Consider the following 21,733-nt stretch of genomic DNA (forward strand, 5'->3'; position numbering starts at 1 on the left):
GACAATGGATTCTGTTTTCCGAAACAGTAAAATGAAACAATGTGATGCATAACCTATGGAACAGAGAATCAGCAAAGAGGCCTTTGTGGGCTGCTCATATTACAGATCCACAGTGGGGAGACAGTTGGAAATACTACACACACTTGCCTTCTAATCTCTAAGACCCCCTTGGTCTACATGACATGGTGTACCCTCATTCTGGGCTGGGGAAGAGCAACTAAAGTCTACACAGAACTTGCCTTGGACCAACAATCCTTGAGGTTACTTTTGAAAAGGGGAAAAAAATCAATTTAAAATTGATTTGGATTTGATAAAATAGTTAGTGATAGAACTGCAAATATGGTAACAAAACATTCGTACACAATCAATACTTTTAAGTCATTTATTTCAATAGAAATATTTCAGAAAACTGTTCTTAAATTCATTTTAAATTAGCTTATGCAAACACACTGAAGATCACACACTCACATTTGCATATTAAAAAGAAACAAAAAGAGAGAGGAACCAAGTTGCACATCACTCAAGGAGGTCATAATGCAATTGAATGCTTCATTAGAGTACCTCAAGTTAACTGGGATAAAGAAGAAAAAAAAATGGCTTGTGTTTTCCTGAATATTTTCATCACTGGGTATTTATTCCCACAGATGTTTGATCTCCTTTAGAATATGTTGGGAACCAGATCCCCGCAATGAATGCCAATAATAAAGGTGAGAAAATACTGAGAATTTGGTGACTAATAAGTCAGCTATTTTACAGTCATACCTATTAAAACAATAATTATTGGACTACATATGGGAGTCGTTCTAATGGTGGGTATTTTCAAGGGAGGCAATATTTGTTACTTGGCATCTAAAGCACAGCTAATATTTATGAAGTTTTCTTCTTTTCTATTAAGGAAAAAAAAAAGTTGCATCCCAAAGCACTCTACATATTCTTTTAACCCCATCATTGCTTTGCAGTTCAAATGGCTAGAATCAAAATTTAAATTCTGCTAATAACCCTCTAGGATCAATTTCATTTAGGTTTAAATACTATGTTCATCTACTTTGCTACTCTAGAACATAATAGCCCTTTAAAAAGTGTAAAAAGAGTATCCTGACACAGATAAACAACAGTGCTCCAGGTCTTCTAATAATCTCAGAGAAGCAAAAGTATTTCTGAGATTTGTGTTCACTGAGAAAGCTAGGTTAGTCTCTAAATGTCTATACACTGGAGTCCTTTTCACTGTGCTGAACAAATATTTTCAGGTAAGCCATATCTGGTAGGTTAAGTGACTGCTTGTTCATTCTGAGTCTTATTTAAATATAAAGATGAAGCAAATAAAATCTCATTTCTGGCCACAGGAACTGTGCTTACAAGATTCTAGTAGCTTTAATAAAAACCAAATTAATCTTCCTGGATATTTACTATTTTAGGATTTCCAAGAGGGGCTGATTATTATTATTATTAACTCTATGCTCAAACAAGAGAAAAAAATGAGCCCAGCTGGATGTTCTGGATGTTCTTCAAAGCTGTTTTTTTTTTTTTTTTTTTTTTTTTTTTAGGAGTGCTTATCAAAAGATTGATTTGAGTGGATTTATTTTCATTCTCCTACCTGGAAAGGAGAGAAGCAGGGAGGAAGTTGTATAAAAAAGACTCAAAACCCAAGGAGGACTGCAACAAGCACCTGGAGGATCTGCACAGACATCCTTAGACTTGCTGTAAGATTAAGATGGTGGAGAGCATGCTCCTGAACTAAGAGGGCAAATTGTACTCAATGCCCTAAGAATGGTCTTCAAATTGATAAGGCACTGACCAAATTTTACCATATTACAACTTGAGATATAGGTATAATGCAATTGCTTTCAATAAGCTTAAAAGTTTTATGCACAATTCTCTTTCATTAGAACCCTCTAAATAGAAAAAAAAAAGTCACTTTAGACACAAGCCATTTTTAGGAGAACAAAATCAAAAGGTACTTTAAATCATTTTGAAAAGGTCCACATTTATCATCAATGTGTCATTTATCATCAATGTGATTTAGCAGCAATTTTTGTTATCTCAAAGGCTTAGAAAAAACAGAATACACTCTGGCTGTAAAATCATAAATTTACTAATTTTGAAAGAAGTAAAAAAAAAAAAAAAAAAAAAGAGAGAAAAACAAAAGCAAACCCTAAAAGGTCACTGAAGGAAGTCAGACAAACTTCACTGCTTCTTCACACAACAGTAGCACTCCTATTCCACCAGCACAGCGGGGAAATAACCTTCATTTTCAAAAAGGGATCCAATCATTTCAAAGGCCTTTGAGATAGAGGGTTTCTTTTTATTAAAGATTATCTCGTGTTAAGTAACACTGGCACCCCGTGCTTGCAGAAGAAAATAATATAGTGGTTTAAAACCTGGTTGTAAAACAATGTGCCTCAGAAAACAAGGAAACCAATAATTGATATGCTCTTCTAAAAAGCCAATGGATTAAATCTATTACTAATAATGATTTCCTAATATGATGTCCTTCAGTAATTCAGCAGTACAGATTTAACCTTAGGGAAAAAAGACAGATGCTAAACATTTGGTCAAGTAAATTCTAATGATTTTAAGAGAATGATAGGCTGCTAATTTTAGAGGGCCCCAGGTTCAACTAACAGATCTACTAGAGATTACTCTTTTTTACTTTCTATAGCAATAGGTCTTTTTGAACTCCCTTTATGAATCTTCTAGAAGAGGAAAAAAAGCTGTTTATAAAAACTTTGCAGCTATAAACACTGAGTTGATATACAGAAATACCCAATACCAATACAGCCCGTAAAGAGGCAGTGCAGTAATTATATGGCATTTTTCACACAGAGAAATATTTGCCATTGAAGTACATGCCTAGGGAGAAAAAACACTCCAACTCAAATTGTTTGGATCCCTTTTTGTAATGCTTGTACAAATAATATTTACACAGTGAAGAAAACAGAATAGGAAGGTGTGTTTGATCATTTGTCTTTCAATTCTTACAGTTTTAAAAATAACACTATGAAAAATAAGCAAAGCCTGAACACAGAAGATACATGAAACTAAAAACAGTGCCCAGAAGACCATTAGGTGATGGTTTTATAGTTATATTTTAAAAACTGATATGTTACTTTCATATAGAAAATAAGCTTCCATGTTCAAATAAGTTGTTACATGAGATGTGCCTCAAATTGTATTGTGGCTAGTTCTGTATACTACTACTCCATGCCACTGATATGCCAATCACTATGCTTATGCATCAGCTTAAATTTAAATAATAACTGAGTTTCTTGCCTACGGTAAAAAATGAGTTTAATGCTGATGAAAATTTTGAGTTTTTGGATCACTGATTTACAATCAAGGGCAGGTTTGATAAGATTTATCTTCCTATTAACAAACTACCTAAATATTCAATATAGTTTGGTGACTTGTATTTTCTTTGTTTGAATTATAGCCAGATGATATTTTGTGAATGACAGGACAAAAACTCACCTACACTATTCTTACTCTGTACAAGCACTCATTAATGTTTAGAGCTGAAATTATCAAACACATCTTCCAACTTAGTTTGCTCTCTTTGGCAAAACTGTGAGATGTCAGGCTCTGACTTCCAGTTGCATATCTCCCAGATATGGTTAACCTACAACATACCTACCCTTAGCTTATTTATGACAGACAAAATAATAATAAAAAAAATCCACAGGGTTCTTATTCACAATATTTTTTGGAAAGCACATACACTGCTAAAAATGTTATTCTGAAGAGAAATAAACAATAAGAAATTTATAAAAAATGCAAAACAAAAGTAAGATGTGCAAGGTCTACATAGTAATACTGCTGGCTATGCAGGTGTTTTTAGGTACCCAACATGGGTTAAGCTTAGATCATTAACTGAAAAATCATTCAGCACAGGCAACACTCTGCCCTCTCCAGCCTGTGTCACTACAACCCAGAAAAAATGTATTTCTAACTATTATATGAGAAATCTATCTGAACTGTTAACATCTTTTCCAAACACAAAATGAAATTAAATTTAACACCCAGAAAAAGTTCTTTTACTTTCCTTTGGATACATTTTAAGCTTATTATTTGTATACACAATATTTTTTGTTTGTTTTTTGGACTTGAGGGCGAAACGTACAATAAAATTTATACAATTTGCTAAGAAAATAAATGTGAGAAATTTTATATGAGGCCCAAAGTAATAAGTCAATTAGGAGGTACCAGTCAAAAAACATTTCTTACTCTGGACCACTGCTAAAATTTATGATGTCTCATGGTTTGTAACATCTGACAGTTTTGTTCAGGTGTAATTTTTTTTTTGTTAAAATTCTAAGGTATCACACCTTTTAACTTCTAAATTTGACGTTTATTTTAGAAAGTGGATGCATTGTTGCATAGAAGAGTTCTCTCAAAACTTCTTGGTTAACTACTGACAATATAGGTTCATGTCAAGGACTTATAGTTCAGTTTTTAGAAAAATGTTTTGGTATGTTTAAGGTAAGTCATAAAAGGAAGAAAGGTTTAATACTTAAAATTCCTAGATCCTCAAACTTGTCTTTTATCCCTCTTAAAATTACTGTCTTATGATAAAATACATACATATTTATGAGGAATCTTTTAAACAAATATGATCTTGAATATTATACTGAACAAAAACAAAACAAACAATAAAAAATAACTCTGGCATTATGCACATTAAACACTGTAAAAGAAAATATCCTGGCAAAATATCAATATTATCACCCCTGATGACTCCCTGAAACTGGGAGAGGGATAACCCAATTAACTTGAAAACAAATTTAGTCATTGTAAAATCCTTCTCAGGAAAGTTTGAAATTACAGTTCTTTACTAAGCAGATCTATCATTCAACATTGAATTCATACAGAAAGTTAAACATGAAACCCAGTTAGAAACAACCATGTTTTCTAGAACCTATTTTAAAGAACTGGTATATGAACACTTGGGCTTTGTGCCTCCTGCAGGAAATATTGTTCCCCATACAGTACTCAATTCAGAAGTTTAGTGTTTAAAAAGATCTCCCCTCAACCCAAACCAGTCCTTCCTCCCCCATCCCAAACAAACCCAACAACTTACATTATCAACATTTCTAATCCTACATTCTTGCTGTGAGAGAAAACCAGTGAGGATATGGACTACTGGAGGCTGAACAAACCTTGCAGGTGGGTTGCTGGTAAAATCCCGTGAAATTAAAATATCTGAGTATCACTACATTCAAAACCAGCTCCTGGTACCATCCACAAGAAACATGTTCCTTTTCAAAGTGTATCTTAAAAAAAGATGATTCCCCCCTCCAAAATTAGTACAAAGTTAAAAGAAATGGAAATTAGCTATGATCTATCCCAAGCACAGCACCGCCAGAAGATTCACACACACTATTTGGTGTTTCATGTTGGTTTTCCTTTCACTCTTTTAAGGCAGTGGTTTCCACAGGTCAGTTCAGAGATAAGAAGCATGGTTCATGGCAGTTTGTTTTGCAACTCCAATTTGTTCTCTGGGAATATCTCACTTTATTCCCTGAAATGAGTGCTTTTTGGTTCAGCATTCCAAAGGCTGGGATGGAGCCTGTGGGCTCTTCCTGGCACAGGATGGTTTGCCGCTGGCATTTTCCGTCAGGCCCCAGCTCTTACCCAGGAGCAGAGCTCCACTTCTTCCTCTTCAGGCTTTTACTCAAAAGTCATCAAGTTTGTAGGAACCTGAAATATATAAGCATCACAAATTAATTCTTTAAAAGCTGTTTTTCAAACTAGTATTTCTTATCTTTCCTTGTCTTTTAGGCAAGCCCAAATCTTTCTGACTTACACATATTTTAAAGGAATGCACTAGAAGGCATTTCAATAATTTATGAATAATGAATGTAATATATTATAATAGTTTAGAGAGAAAAATCACTAAATTAATTTGCTCTTTCAAAAAAATTGATATCTAGACAGGAGGAAAGGGCAGAAAGGGTATCTTTCTTGGCTCCATGAAAGCCAAGAAAGATGGGGACTCCACACAGGTGCTTACTGAATGAACTAACTATGGTTCTTACAGGGATGAAATTCCAGACAGGCAGGCTTGCCATCATTTTCATTATATGTCACAATCAATTCCTACATGCACATTTTAAAAATCATCACAGATGCTTTTATAACGATTATTAGGAACAATTTTATGAAATCATTATTAAAATCATTATTAACTTCTTTGTGAAAAGAATAAAATTCATTACACAATTCTGATCTAATACTTTATGACTCTGAAAGATCAATAGGTTTTATAATAATTTTCTACTTACAGATTGTACAAAGTCTGAAATTCAATAATTCTCTGAAATGCTTTTCATTTTTAAAAATTAGTTGATGAATTCTACAGTTAAAGGACTAATAAAAGGTTTTAAAAAAATAACAACAAACAAACAAACAAGAAAACAAAACCCCAAACAAATCCACTCAATCCTGAAAACTGTTTCCAGGTTGCCCTGGCTCTCTGTATACCAGTGATCTCCTCCCTGTCCTTTAACACAGCTCAACAGTTCTCACAGGTCATCTGTCTTTCTTTCTGAAAGCTCTTATACTCAAAACCCTGTGTTTCTTAGATGTGCCAGCTTCTGAATGAGAATTCTATGGGAAATATAATCACAACTAAATTATAAATCAAATATAATGCAATGCTCATGTGCTTAAAATGTAAATTCCCAAGTTTGGTTTTAAAAAATCCATAGTAAAGAGTAAAAGTCTCATTTCTTCCTAAATTATCTGTCATTTTAGGTATTTTGCATTTTAATCAGTCTTCTAAAAAGTTTCAAATTTTGCAGGTTCTTTTTGTAAGTTTGCTTCACCCTGATTCTTACAAAAGTGGAGCAAAGAAACAACAACAAAACAACAAACCTATTTATGCACATTTGGCTGACTTTGTTAGCAGGAGAGTCTACCAATGCACAGTGAAAGAAACTCTGCCTCCATGCTGGTGTGTAAATACTGCCTAGATTAATCTTGGAATCTGAGGGTTATTTTAATAAACAAGACTTAATACCCTAAGCTACATTTATTTATTTGGTGCCAGAGATAGAACCCAAGGGTGCTTAACCACTGAGCCATATCTCCCCAGCCCTTTTTAAAATTTTTATTTAGAGACAGGGTCTCAATGAGTTGTTCAGGGCCTCGCTAAGTTGCTGAGGCTGGCTTTGAGCTCATAATCCTCCTGTCTCAGCCTCCTGAGCTGCTGGGATTTCAAGTGTGTGCCACTATGCCTGGCTCTTAAGCTCCATTTAAAGAAAACATGTAGCATATAAGTGAATCCTGAAAGGCTTTTGTCTTGGGCAAAAGATCTGTTTCATTCTGTCCCAGATACTAATGTGACAGGCAAGAAAAGAACTTTTGTATTTCATGTACTTTGTGGAGGTTACTAAAATATTAGTCTTTCACAAAGAAGTGAAATAAAAATGAGAGAACAAAGCTCACTCCAACAATACTCATAAAGAATGGACGTAAAGAGTTCATGTTGCAGGTCTACCGCTTTTTACTTATTTGATCTACCTAAGTGATTTAGTATCTCTGAGTCTCAGTTTCTTAAGAGGTAATAACTTGAATCCTAATATCAGAAGGTAAAAAATACTTATAAGCTTTCTCAACTTAGAGTATTATATTATTCAAAATTAGCTACTGATAATATTTACTGTGTTCTTTGGCATTATCAATACCCTAAGTCAATGATTTTTAAATATACTTAACTGGAGTCTAGTTCTATGAAATGTATAAAGAAATTTTTGTAATTACATTTACTTGTTATCTACCAATTTGTGATTCAAATCTTAACTCTGCAACACAGTGAGAAAAACAATGTGATAGATTCCTTCTTCTCTGTAGTGAAAGCCTTTCCATTAGACCATCTTTGTTTCAGTAAAACAAAAATTTATAATATGATAGAGGGATTTTGGTTTCACTGAAATCACAGGAAACTACCTCAAGTGGCCATCAATCAAAGATGAATAGGAACAGTTTTTGTTAATTTAGAGGCCACCTTGTTCTTGCCCTTCCTAGAGCTGTCCTCTTGCTATGCTGCACCCATGCTAGCTCCCTTCTCTATCTTGAACACTAAGCTGGTTCCAGCTTCAGGGTCTTTGCATAGGCTGGTCCCTTTTCCAGCACTCTGCGCTCCCTAATCCTCACATGGATGGTTCCTTCTTGTCATTCATGTCACTATCATCACCTTGGGGGGAAGGTCTCACTGATTTAGCTTTGGGTATCAGAAGCTGTCTCTACTCTCTATTTCACACAATTCTATTACATAGTTCTTATGAATCGGAATTTTGCTTTTCGTTTACTTGTTTATTATCTAGCTCCTGACTAAAGTGTAAACTTCACGTTTTGTTGACTATTACTAACAAGAATAAAAACACCACCATTTTCCCAGTTCATTAAGAAAACAAGTCTACTTCTTTTGGGAACTTTATTTATTTAGGCACTGGGAACTGAACCCAGGGGTACTTGACCACCAATCCGTATCCCAGCCCTTTACATATTTTATTTTGAGACAGGGTCTTGTTAAGTTGCTGAGACTGACCTTGATCCTCCCGCTTCAGACTCCCAAGCAGCTGGGATTACAGGTGTGCATCACCATGCCCGACTGGACCTCTTTTTATATTCCCAAGTTACAAACTGTTCTGACAATTTAGAAAAAAACTCACCTGTTGTTTGTTACTTTGGCAGGCTGCACTCAGATGCTTAAACCACAGCATTGCATTCATTCTACTGCCAGCTTGAAACTTGTATGAATTCCCTATAATTACCAAAAACAAGTGGAAAGCGATAAGGATTTTACCACATAGTAACTCTTCCAGATATTAAAGAGTGAATTAAACATCACTAGAGTTCTGTTTCAGGATGCTATTCATTTAATACCTAGTTTCCTAATACAAATAAAAAGAATAGTTCTCTGTGTAACCCATCCAAATGCTATCCTATATTCGGAAAGTCACTGTTTTATAGCTTATAAATGATCTTTAAAATAACATATACATAAAGATGGCTTCTCCAGGTTTGTCTCTGTGGATAGATGATCCAAAATTAGATGTTAATAAGTTTTTGCAGCCAAAGGGCTTCAACCTGTGTTGTTTAAAAATACATAAACATTAGCTATTTAACATGTTTAAGGATTAATCAGGTAGCATCAACATGGGCTCAGCTTTTAGCCTTGAATCAACCAGTCATTTATCAGGATCACAGAAGAACTGGAGAGTTCTGCTGGGGCTCACTGGAAATGTCTAAGATGTCTTTTTTTCTCTTTTTTGAAATTGGAAATCATTGTATGGCATGTATTCAGGAGTTCCTATGCTGACTAATCAAGGCTGACACACTAAGGGTATTTATATGGCTATATATATTAAGATGAGTAAAGAATAAAATGAGAAAGATACATGTACTAAAGGCTGCTCTGAGTTGAGCTTTGCTTACTTTTCTCACTGATCTAAGTTCTTATTTCACAATTCTTCTGAAGTATACTTTCCTTTATATCTGCCTTCAGTAATTGAGGAGCCTGACTAGATTTAAATATTATCCAGCTTTCCTTTGAGATTTTAACACTTAAAAGTTTTCATTTCAGAAGCAACTGCTTCTTCACCCAATATTTACTAGGTCAGATAACACTGTTTTGATTACTGAATTCAGATACAGACTTAAGGTCAATAGAACAGAACACATCTACAATTAAGCTGGTCATAGCTACAATTTATACCCGAACCCCAATCCCCAGCACAAACAATATGAAAACCTTGGCAATATTAAGTATGCTAAGGAAAACAAAGAATTTCTTAGCAAAATTCAATGATTTTACTCTAAAATGTAATTTTATAAATAATGCCTTTGAGATTTTGTGGGGCTGGGCTTTTAATTGAGAATGTTGACTAGGGAGTGCTTATTGTGTAAATTTCCCTCAAAACAAGACATTTTGCTATGATTATTTTTTTCTGCATCTAAATACAGATTTATTTTTTTACTTAAAACTATAGCATCCAAAAAAACAGAATTTCTTTTGATACAAATACCAAACTAAATAAATGCAGGTCAAGATATAGTTGTAAAGTCAACAGAAGTTAACGAGTTCAGTTGTGAATTGCTGGAGTGGATGATTTTGGCAGATGAGGCGAGTATCTCTCTTCTGGCCTCCTCTGTGGTGTTTTGGACTAATAATGGTGGCCATTATTAGGGAAGAGCAGCAACCAGGGAAGGAGTCTCCCATGGACCCTGCGGCATTCACTGAAGGGGCAGGAAAAGCCAGGAGGTGTGGAGTGATCTATACAGTCCACCCTCCACTTTTTCTCCTCTGCCAGACACAAGAGCTTGTGCCTTTAATCTCAGCTACTCCAGATGCTGAGGTGGGAGGAATGTTAGCTCCAGGCCAGCCTGGGTAATTTAGGGAGACCATCTCTCAAAAAAAAAAAAAAAAAAAAGACAAAACAAAACCCAACCCATTTTTACCTCTTCCATTTTATGACATCCAATGGTTAATAGTCGATTGTTGTATTCACAAATGTCTCTGTTTTATAAAGTATCTTAACTGGAAAGGGATTTGAGCCTACAAATTAATTTAAAATAATGAAATAAAGAGTTTTAAAGAAAAACTTTGTCACTTTCAGAACTTGAGAACAACCTCCTACTGGAGGGCTTGGCAGGGGAGCATTGCCTGCAGGGCAATCGCTGACATTTTAAAGTAACAGGGGCTGATATCCTCAGACGCCCTCCCTCCCTCCCTGGTTATCCCTTTAGGGATTACTTGGGCTTTAATATTTATGCTTATGTAGTGGAGAAAATAAGCTCTAAAAATATTGGGTTCATTAAAACACAATATGTGACAAAAATACTTCCTAGTAGATAAAAGCCACAGCATCATGTCCCCTGTTGAATGGAACACTCAACATTAAACCAGTTTTAGCTCCTCAAGTTAGGTACACACAGCATCTTCAACACTAGTCACGCGAACAGTTCACCTTTCTCAGAGTCTGTCAGCAGGAAGAGGTCTGGATGTTCTGGGTCATCAGCCATCATCACCATCCATCCCACCACAGAGACTGTCTTATTTGATGTTGATTTGAACTGAGACAAAAAGATAATTAGTAAAAACAATTAGTAATAATTAGGGGAAAGTCAGTGAGCAAAAGTTATGAGACAGAGAGTGTATTTTCAGTTTCTCCTAATGAGAGGTCAGATTTGTGATTTCCTGGGCTGGGGTTGTGGCTCAGTGGTACAGCACCCGCCTAGCACATGTAAGGTACTGAGTTCGATCCTCAGCACCACATAAAAATAAATAAGTAAAGGTACTGTGTCCATCTACAGCTTAAAAAAAAACATTTGCAATTTCCTGCTGGTCCAGGTCAGCTTGGGCCTTTTCCTCGTAGGCTGCATGTAGGCACGCCCTCTTCAGACAGCCCACTTCTTTTCAGACCTTCCTAGCTTCAGTTTTATTTTCCATTTCCTCAGAGCATGACTTACCCACGTTAAAGGATAATCTCATTCATGAACATAAATGAAACAAAACAAAACAAAACCAAAAACGCTAGAATACTGGCATATTGACTCTAGCAGTGTGTAAAAAGGCTGCTAAAAGATAACATATAGGGTTGGGGTCCTAGCTCAGTAGGAGAGTGCTTGCTTAGTATGTGTGAGGCACTGGGTTCGATTCTCAGCACCACATATAAATAAATAAAATAAAGATCCATTAACAACTAAAAAAATTAAAAAAATACTGTATAAAGAGAGTAAAAAAATAAGTTAAACAAATTGGAACAAGGTATTTATAACAAATAACTGCTAATAGATTTGCATCTGGGAAATATAAAGAACTTTTATCAATTAGAGTAAGTAAAAGATTTACCCAGGCATTTCACAGAACAAGAAACATGGATGACCAATAAACTCTGTTAAGTATATAGGGGCATACAAATTAAAATGATAAGGCAACATTTTATCCATACTGGATTAGCCAAGATTAAAGAGCCTAACAATAAGAAGTATGGTGAAGATATGAACTTCATTCTACTACTGGTGATTGTGACTCTTAATTTGGTATATTCTTGTAAAGTAACATTTGCATCCTGCAGATACATAACCTAGAGAACCTGTGCAAAAAAATATTCACAGCAACAGTTAAAAATAGTAAAGAAATGGAAGTCATTCAAATATTCACTAATAATAGAGTGATATCAATAAATCAAGACAGACCCATAAAATGGAAGACTATTCAGTTGTGAAAAGGATTAAAGGACGACTATATGCATCAACAACAATGAATCTCAACAAACAGACAAAAAAGCTTGTGCTTAAGAATGTGTATGTGACCCATTCAGGTACAGTTAAAAAATAAAACTAAGTATTGTGTAAGGAAGCAAATATAAATCTCTAAGGAAAAACAAGGCAATGAAGAACATGAAATTCAGGAAAGTGATGGGTTGTGGGGACAGCTGATGGGAAAGGAAGAGGATGCTAATCTGGGGAGGCTTTGATAGCCTGTTAAGTTCTGATCCTTAAACTGGGTAGAACTTAAATACATGTTTATTTTATTTACTTTGCTTTAAAATATGTATGTACCTATCTACTTTGCAGTATGTATGTTTCACAATGAAAAGAAATGGGAAAAAGGACTGAACATGGCACATTTGTAACAATACAGTTACTTAAAAAAAAAAAGCTTTAATATTATGAGGAATGAAATTAGCAATACCAAAGAACAGCTGACTTGAGACTCATAATTTATTTCAAAGTAGATAGTATGATTTTTTTCCTCTTTCTTTTTTCAATACTAAGAATTGAATCCAGGGGTGCTTTATCACTGAGCTATATCCCAATCCTTCTTATTTTTAAATTTTAAGACAGGGTCTATATTGCTAGGGCCTCTCCAAATCACTGAGGCTGGCCTTGAACTTGTGATCCTCCTGCCTTAGCCTCCTAAATTGCTGGGATTATAGGCATGGGCCATGGTTAAGTTGCTGGGATTATAGGCATGGGCCATGGTGCTGGGTGATAATATGGTTTCTAATATTCTTTTCTTACCTCTCAAAAATCTCTGCAATAAGCCCCTCAATATAGATTGATCAATCTATTAAATACAGTGCAATGGCCTTTGATCCCCAGCTGAATCCTATTTTGCTCCCAGGATTCATCATCATTTGGGGTGAGACACCCCAGATCTTTTTTCTATGCATTTACTGTTTTCTGTTATTTTTGCTGCTGGTTTTTAATATACCAATGGGAGTTTGTTTATACTCTGACTTGTGGTTTGTACTCAATTGTAATGGTTCTTTTATTGATCTCACCATAACAATATCAATTTAACTTTCTGATAACCATGAATCATAGTACATGTTTCCCTACTCTATGGACAATGCAATATTATCAAAAAAGTGTCTTCTGCGATTTTTGGTAACTAGTAAGGTTGATTATTTTTTTCCTATATGTTACCTATCTGTATTCCATCTTATATTTCCCTTTGACATGTTTCTGTTTTATTCTTAATCAGTCATGGAATGTTTTTTCAAGTGCAGATTTGATTTTAAAAATTTAACCAAACAATATTTTTTTCACTCACTACCATGTAGTGATAGGTTCAAACATATCTATGAATTTTCTTAATAATAAATACACTTCCACTAAAAACTATTTTTACATGAGTATGCTTTCATTTATAAACATTAAAAAATAAAGTCCCTTCTTTCTTCCCAGACATTCTTCCCAAACTTTCTCTGATCATTGACAAAAAGTTGTATTTTAGAGAAAGGATTTAACTCCAGGATTCAACCAAACTACATACACTACAATTAGCTGTCAAGTATCTTTTGGTCTAGAATGACTATCCCTTGACATCTCCTCTACCTGCCTTTTTTTTTTTAAAAAAAAAAAAAAAAAAAAAAAAAAAAGAATCCAGGCTGGCTGTCTCATACAATGTCCCACAACCTGAATTTGATTGCTACCAAAACCACTATACAGATTTAATTCAATTTCAATCAAAATCCCAATGACATGACTCATAAAAACAGAAAAAGCAATCATGAAATTCATCTGGAAATAGCTAAAGCAATCCTTAAGAAGAGTGAAGCAGGTGGCATCCCTATACCAGACCTTGAACTACACTACAGTGCTACAGTAACAAAAACGACAAGATATTGGCACCAAAACAGACTTGTAGAACAATGGTACAGAAGAGAGGACACAGAGACAAACCCATATAAATATACTTATCTCATAGTAGACACTGGGGCCCAAAACATATATTGAAGAAAAGATAGCGACTTCAACAAATGGTGCTGGGAAAACTGGAAACCCATATGCAGCAAAATGAAACTAAACCCCTGTCTCTCACCTGCACAAAATCCATCTTAAAGTAGATCAAGGACCTAGGAATTAGACCAAGACCCTGTGCCTAACAAAGAAAAAAGTAGGTTCAAATCCTCATCACATCAGATTAGGGCCTGACTTCTTTAACAAGAGTTCTAAAGCGCAAGAAATAAAATCAAGAATTAATAAATGGGATGGACTCAAACTAAAAGGATTCTTCTCAGCAAAAGAAACCATCAATGAGGCAAAGAAAGAGCCTACAGAATGGGAACAAATTTTTACCACATGCACATCAGATAGAGTACTAATCTCTACTAATCTCCAGGATATACAAAGAACTCAAAAACTTAACACCAAAAACAAAACAAAAAAAACCCAAACAAACAAACAAAAAACAAAACAAAAAAACAAAACCCAAATAACCCAATCAATAAATGGGCTAAGGAGCTGAACAGAGACTTCTCAGAAGAAGATATACATTGGATCAACAAATATATGAAAAAATGTTCAACATCTCTAGCAATTAGAGAAATGCAAATCAAAACTACTCTAAGATTCCATATCATTCCAGCCAGAATGGCAGCTATTAAGAATACAAACAATAAGAAGTGTTGGTGAGGATGTGGGGAAAAGATCATACTCTTTGCTTTCATTCATTGCTGGACTGCAAACTGGTGCAACCAATCTGGAAAGCAGTATAGAGATTCCTTGGAAAACTTGGAATGGAATCACCATTTGACCCAGCTATTCCACTCCTTAAAAATCATCATACTACAGTGATGCGGTCACATCGATGTTTATAGCAGCACAATTCACACTAGCTAAACTGTGGACTCAACCTAGATGCTCTTCAATAGATAAATAAATAAATGGGTAAACTGTAGTATCTATACTCAGCATTAAAAGAGAATAAAATCATGGAATTTGCAGGTAAATGGATGGAGTTGGAGAATATCATGCTAATTGAAGTAAGCCAATCCCAAAAAACCAAGGCTGAATGGTTTCTCTGACATGTGGGTGCTGATCCATTATGGGGGTTGTGGGGGGCGGGCATGGGAGGAATGGAGGAACATTGGATAGGACAAAAGGGAGAGAGGAGAAGAGAGGGGACATGGGGGTAGGAAAGATGGTGGAATGAGATGGACATCATTATCCTAAGTACATCTATGAAGATACAAATGGTACGACTCTACTTTGTGTACAAGCAGAGAAATGAAAAATTGTGCTCTATATGTGTAATATGAAATGAAATGCATTCTGCTATCATGTATAAAAAATTAGAATAATAAAACAAAAAAGAAACCAGGCTAGCTGTCTCATACAATGTCCAACAGCCTAAATTTGATTGCTTCCTCATAAAATTCAGGTTAAATATTTTGGCAAGAATATAATATAGTGGTGCTATATATAATAAAGATTTTATCTGTTGCTTATCTATAGCAGATATTTTCATTCAGTTTGTGTTTTAATTTTGTTTGAAATTAGTTCAAAACTGTTTTTTCCTTCATTGTTTTTAGTTCTGTGCCATATCACTCCTAATCCCCAAATTAATACTGAATATAGATGCAAACCTGTCTCTATGCCTTCTATCCTGTTTTGAATAGCTTAAATCCGAAAAGGTAAGGAATTCAGTCTATTTTCTGGGTACTCAATTTTATTTTCTTACAATCTGCCATCTTCTAAATTATTTCATATGCATAATTTATTAGAAATCTCATGTAAGGGCTGGGGTTGTAGCTCAGTGGCCGAGCGCTTGCCTCACATGCGTGAAGCAATGGGTTCAATCCTTAGCACCACATACAAAAATATATAAATAAAACAAAGATACTGTGTCCATCTACAACTAAAAAAATTAAAAAAAAAAGAAATCTCATGTAATTAACTTCAAACTATAATAATGGATTAGTATATATTAATATGTATTAAGTGGCAAGGCCAAACAGAAAGCAATGCTTAGCAGATGCACTATATGACAAATTCAGTTATAACTTCTATAATTTAGCTCTGATTAAACCTAAGGAAAACAAAACAAAACCGCACTTTATTTTTGAAAACCTACTTCTTTAAAGTTGTCAACCAATTGAAATTCAACCAACGAGTATCTCGAAGTGCTACCTGCTCTATATCTGAAGACAAACGGCACAATTTAACTACAACCTTTTTTCTCCCTCTATATACAGAGTACTAATTAGAGACAATCACTCTGCAAAATGTGCTAATGAAACTAATCAGTGTGACTTTGTAGGGTATGCTAGCATCACTAATATTATTACCGACAATGAACACCATTCTATTAAAAACTCCTTTTATAAAGAATATGCTTTCATTTGTAAACTACATTTGACCATTCAGAACAGTCAGAACACAAAGTATATTCACAGAATGGATCTCCATGATCATTCACTCAGTCCTTTATCTCAATGCAAGAACTATCTGAAGGGCTGGGGTTGTGGCTCAGTGGTAGAGCACTTGCCTAGTATTGAAGCACTAGGTTAGATCCTTAGCACTGCATATAGATAAATAAAATAAAGGTCCATTGACTAAAAAAATATTTTTAAAAACCTCTCTATTAGGGGAAAAAAAAAGAGCTACCTGAACCACTAGAATAGTAAGCAAAAAGCCACTGCTTAAGACTATCTGATTCTAGGAGTTGGTGGTGTGGCCCAATGGTAGAGCATGAGCTTAGCTTGCCCCAAGGCCTCAGGTTCAATGACCATCACCAACAACAAAACACACACATAGCCCCCACAATGTGTTATTTACGGAAACATAAATTATAACACCCTTAAGAAAAGCAAGACATGAAACTTAGGAAAGCCACATGTTAGTGGGAATGCATGATAAGGAAGGCAATGCAATCTCATAGCACCTCCTACATCCATTTAACCAAACTGCTTACTTTTCTATACTTTTGGTTTGATTAAGGGCTAAAACTGTGAGGATAAAGAACACCTCCGATTCACACAGTATCATTTGCGAAATTTAATAAGTAGAAAAAATATTTAAGTTTTCTTTAGTGGCTTGCCTTTCCTCGGTAGGGTAAAACAATTTCCCCTTCCCAAAACACATGATTAAGAAATAAAACTTCTCTCAAAGGGACTTTATTTATGTAATATGAGAAACTGTCTCCCTTTCAAAGACTGTATCATTGGCATTTAAACACAAAACAGCATACAAAAGGGATTTACAGGGAGATTCTACCCTGAGAAGAGAGCCCAGAGGAGCTTCTGTCAAGTGACATGGAGCACAGGAGAACAGAACTTAGACCACTGTATCCAAGACTGAGATGAAAAGAACTTTAGATGTTGGTCCTAGATTTTCACATTTTACTTGAGGAAATGAGACTACAACTAAACCACGATCTCAGAGGTGAGTAAGCTTTCATGCCAAGATAGATATTCGTAATGTGCAGTTTTGATACTTGCAATGGAAAAATGGTATTCAAAAAAGAAACTACACCCAAGAGAGGTTACTCCAAGATGTTCCCTTGGTATGCTGTAAGGAAAAATAATCCCATTACAGTACTCACACCAGAAGTAAGTGTAAGAACTTCTGGGTTAGAACAAAAAATTCTTGCAACTTTTTAGGTCTATTTTCTTTATAATCACGAAAAGGTCTATAAAACAATGCTAAAAATTTAGAAGAATACTCACATGCTTTCTTTCTGTAGCCTTCAGAGATTTGGCAGCATAGTAAAAAAGTTGTGTTCCACACAAGGCCGCCCAGTATTTTGTCCAAGATGCTACCTAGAGAGAATAACACACAAATATACTATTAAAATATTATGACTTCCTGGGCTGGGGATGTGGCTCAAGCGGTAGCACGCTCGCCTGGCATGCATGTGACCCGGGTTCGATCCTCAGCACAACATACAAACAAAGATGTTGTGTCTGCCGAAAACTAAAAAATAAATATTAAAATTCTCTCTCCCTCTCTAAAAAAAAAAAAAAAAAAAATTATGATTTCTCAGTTTCTTTACTTTCCTTAGTGCCCATGATCCACTCTTCTCTTCAACCACATAGTCCTTGCCTCAGAGTTGAGTGGTAGCAGTTCTGAAATCATTATCTCAAACAATTCTATCACTTTCAGCTCATATACTCTATTAATTCTCATTCATGTTTTCTTAAATTCTTTTTTTTTTTGATGGTACTGGGGATTGAACCCAGGTCTTTGTGCATGCCAGGCAAGTCTCTACAACTAAGCTCCATTCCCAGCCATCAGTTGATTCTTGATCTCGTCAAGAATCCTGTCTCATACTGCCACTGCCTCCTTGCTGCCACACCTCCTTCCCCCTTTCTTCATGCAGGCTATAATTCCATGGTTTAGCACCACAGCCAGTTCACACCAGCATTTTAATTCCACAGCCTCTCTATCCTGATAAAACCCTAACCCCTAGTCAAATCCACCCATTTAAGTACTTGGCACCATATCATAGTAGCTGAATATTTTTGAAGAAATAACATAATTATGCCAAGTGATAAAATTAAGATTGCCATTTTCCTTTTCCCAATCTAGTCAACATACTCTTTACCTTTTCCTCAAAATTTTAACCCTAATCTCCCTCCACGTCATGACACACTTCCTGGAGGTGAGAACCACCTCACATTCCCAGTATGAATTCCTTACACCTGTTTTATAGATCCATATATTCAGCCTTTGTTCTTGCTACAACAGACTGTTAAGCCGGTTCTATGTAAAGACAAACTCAGCTTTCTTCTTGTGCCCTTGATTCTCACTAGCCTCATTTTCAGGTCTGCTTTTGCCATAAGGCTGCTCTCCACTGCATCTCCCCCTCCACCATCATCATACAAAGGAGTCTTAACAGAATTTCTACCTTAAAGTCCCTCCTTTCTCCCGGCCTTCACCCTCTTGACACCACATAATTTCTTTGCTCCTTTTCACAGCGTTACTTATTGCAGGGTATGTCTAATTCCCTGTCCCTACTTCTAATTCGTCTATTTTCTACTTCATTTGGCTTTTAGGTTGTTGGGGTCACTGGCTGCTGACATCCTACCAAAGGCTTTGTCCTTATCACAGTCAATCTCCTAGAGCAAGTGTGCCTATAATTTCATGGTCTGGCTGTATATCCAGTCCCTTTCAGCTGACCACTCTTCCTGCTTGAAGTACTTTAATTGCCAGGTTTCTGGGATGAGTTTAGTCTTCCTATCACAGACTTTTGATGCCACAGAGCTTTTCAGTGCTTTTTCTCTTCCTCAGTGATACTTTCTTCTTAGATAATCTACCTCATCTAGCTGCATACCTCAAATACTATCTGTATGCTAATGACTTCCAAATTACTATTTCTGGCCACCATCCCTCTACAGAACTCATTAACTGACTTTTTTAGAGCTAAACAGACAGTTCAACTTGAATGTTTAATAAACATGTCAAATGGAACCTGGCCAAGAATTAGCTGGCCCCTTCATAGAAAAAATGTTACCAGGGCTGGGGATGTGGCTCAAGCGGTAGCGCGCTCGCCTGGCATGCATGCGGCCTGGGTTCGATCCTTAGCACCACATACCAACAAAGATGTTGTGTCCGCCAAATACTAAAAAATAAATATTAAAATTCTCTCTCTCTCCCTCTCTCTCCCTCTTTCTTAAAAAAAAAAAAAAAAAAAATGTTACCAACATCCACCTTCATCAGGTCCCAAATCCAGAAGTTACCTTCATTTCCATGTAACATCACCAAACAGCTCTGGCCTGACTTCCTGCACTTTTTTAAATATATTTTTTTAGTTGTTGATGTACCTTTATTTAATTTTTAAAAATTTATTTATATGCAGTGCTAAGGATCAAACCCAGGGCTTCACATGCCAGGCAAGCGCTCTGCCACTAAGCCCTGGCTCCAGCCCCAGCCCCAGCCCCGCTCCTGCACTTTAAAAAAATTTTTAATTTTTTTTTTTTAGTTGTACATGGACACAATACCTTTATTTTATTTGTTTTTATTTTTATGTGGTGCCGGGAATCGAATCCAGTAAAGTGCTCTACCACTGAGCCACAACCCCAGCCCCTACATCTCCTGCACTTTTAATGCATCAATCACACAGGCCTACTTGTCTCTAGGTTTAACTGCACCAGGCTACTCACCTTCTCCACAGATCTTGGCCAAATGCCCTCCTACCACACCATCATTCTGTACCCCATGGCCTTATTTTAAGGGCTTACACTGTTTCTCCTTACTGGAACTAATCTCCAGGAGGCATTCATTGCCCTATTTGTAGCTTGTGGCACAAGAGCAAGAGTGCCTGAAGCTACAAATCTGACACTCTATTCTGAACTACTGGATGGTCCAGTGCAGCTTCCTGATTCTGTGTGTCTTGGTTTTTTGTGATATAAGCAGTGAAATAAGATTATTTAGATGGAAACCATTTTTATATTTGAAGAAACCTTTATATTTTCAAAAGCTCTTAAATATGATAACATGTCCAAGGTTTTATATTGCAAATTAGATAAGCTATAATGTTATTTGAGAAAAGAAAAGGAGCTCTTTTTTGTAGTCAAGCTACTATGCTGATGTCAGGAAAGAATAAACTTCTTTGCTATAGATAAAAAGCTTTTTTCCACTAAGCTTTTTTTCCCTCACTATAGTTATAGTTTGGAAAACATTTACTATCTGAGTTATATTTTTTAAGAAAACAAGAATGCATTAAAGAGATTCAAATAAACTGATGAAATAAAATTGGTCAATTTCCATTTTTTAGGGTTGTTATTATTTTCTATTTTCCTAAACATATTACTCTAGTATTATTCCTTTTTTTAAAAAAATATTTTTTAGTTATACATGGACACAATATCTTTATTTTATTTATTTTTTTTGTGGTGTTGAGGATTGAACCCAGTGCCTCAGATGTGTAAGACATGCGCTCTGCCACTGAGCTACAACCCCAGCCCTCTAGTACTTCTTAATGATATCCTTTCAGAGTTATCTAAGTAAGTTTTGTTTAAGAATTACACTAAAAGGTAGAGAGAAGTACAGTAGTATCTTGATTTAAACACCATTAACATATAATTAACCTGAAATCTGCACGACAGGTGTTGAGGAATATGATGGGGAAAATGTGTATTTTAGTTTACTTTAAGTCTACTACATACTCGATTCTTTTTCAACTACTTAGTACTTCTCAGCATCTTATGCATTTGCACATTTTTAGAGATGTGTTAAAATATAACATAATGAAATCTTACTGTTGGCTTTTTGCCTTCTTTTAACAAAGTTTTTCTCCTGAGAACACCTTGAATAGTAACAGCTCCTGGATACAAATGTACTGCCAAATCTTCTGACTCTGCAGAACTGTAATAATGAAATGAAAAAAAGAACAAGTAAGAGCTTTTGTCGACAGTAGTCATTTATTAGGTACTTAAATAAAACAAAATTATTATTAATTTAAAACTTTGCTGCTTTATTCAGAGTCGAGATGACACAA

General features: G+C 35.5%; 1 protein-coding gene across 2 annotated transcripts in view; it reads right to left on the reverse strand.

The window, feature by feature from the left end:
- Positions 1–368: 368 nt before the first annotated feature.
- Positions 369–21,733, reverse strand: part of Ralgps2 (Ral GEF with PH domain and SH3 binding motif 2) — a 163,893-nt gene continuing 142,528 nt past the window's right edge. For both annotated transcript variants that reach the window (XM_076831943.2, XM_076831944.2), the window contains 5 exons: positions 21,495–21,600; positions 17,961–18,053; positions 10,968–11,073; positions 8,670–8,761; positions 369–5,694 (listed from right to left, as the gene is read on the reverse strand). In XM_076831943.2, coding sequence (XP_076688058.1) covers positions 5,665–5,694; positions 8,670–8,761; positions 10,968–11,073; positions 17,961–18,053; positions 21,495–21,600 — 427 coding nt within the window. In that variant the 3' untranslated portion in view covers positions 369–5,664. The remainder of the gene's footprint in view (positions 5,695–8,669; positions 8,762–10,967; positions 11,074–17,960; positions 18,054–21,494; positions 21,601–21,733) is intronic.

Source organism: Callospermophilus lateralis, chromosome 13 (assembly GCF_048772815.1).
Source record: "Callospermophilus lateralis isolate mCalLat2 chromosome 13, mCalLat2.hap1, whole genome shotgun sequence".
NCBI classification, from domain to species: Eukaryota; Metazoa; Chordata; class Mammalia; order Rodentia; family Sciuridae; genus Callospermophilus; species Callospermophilus lateralis.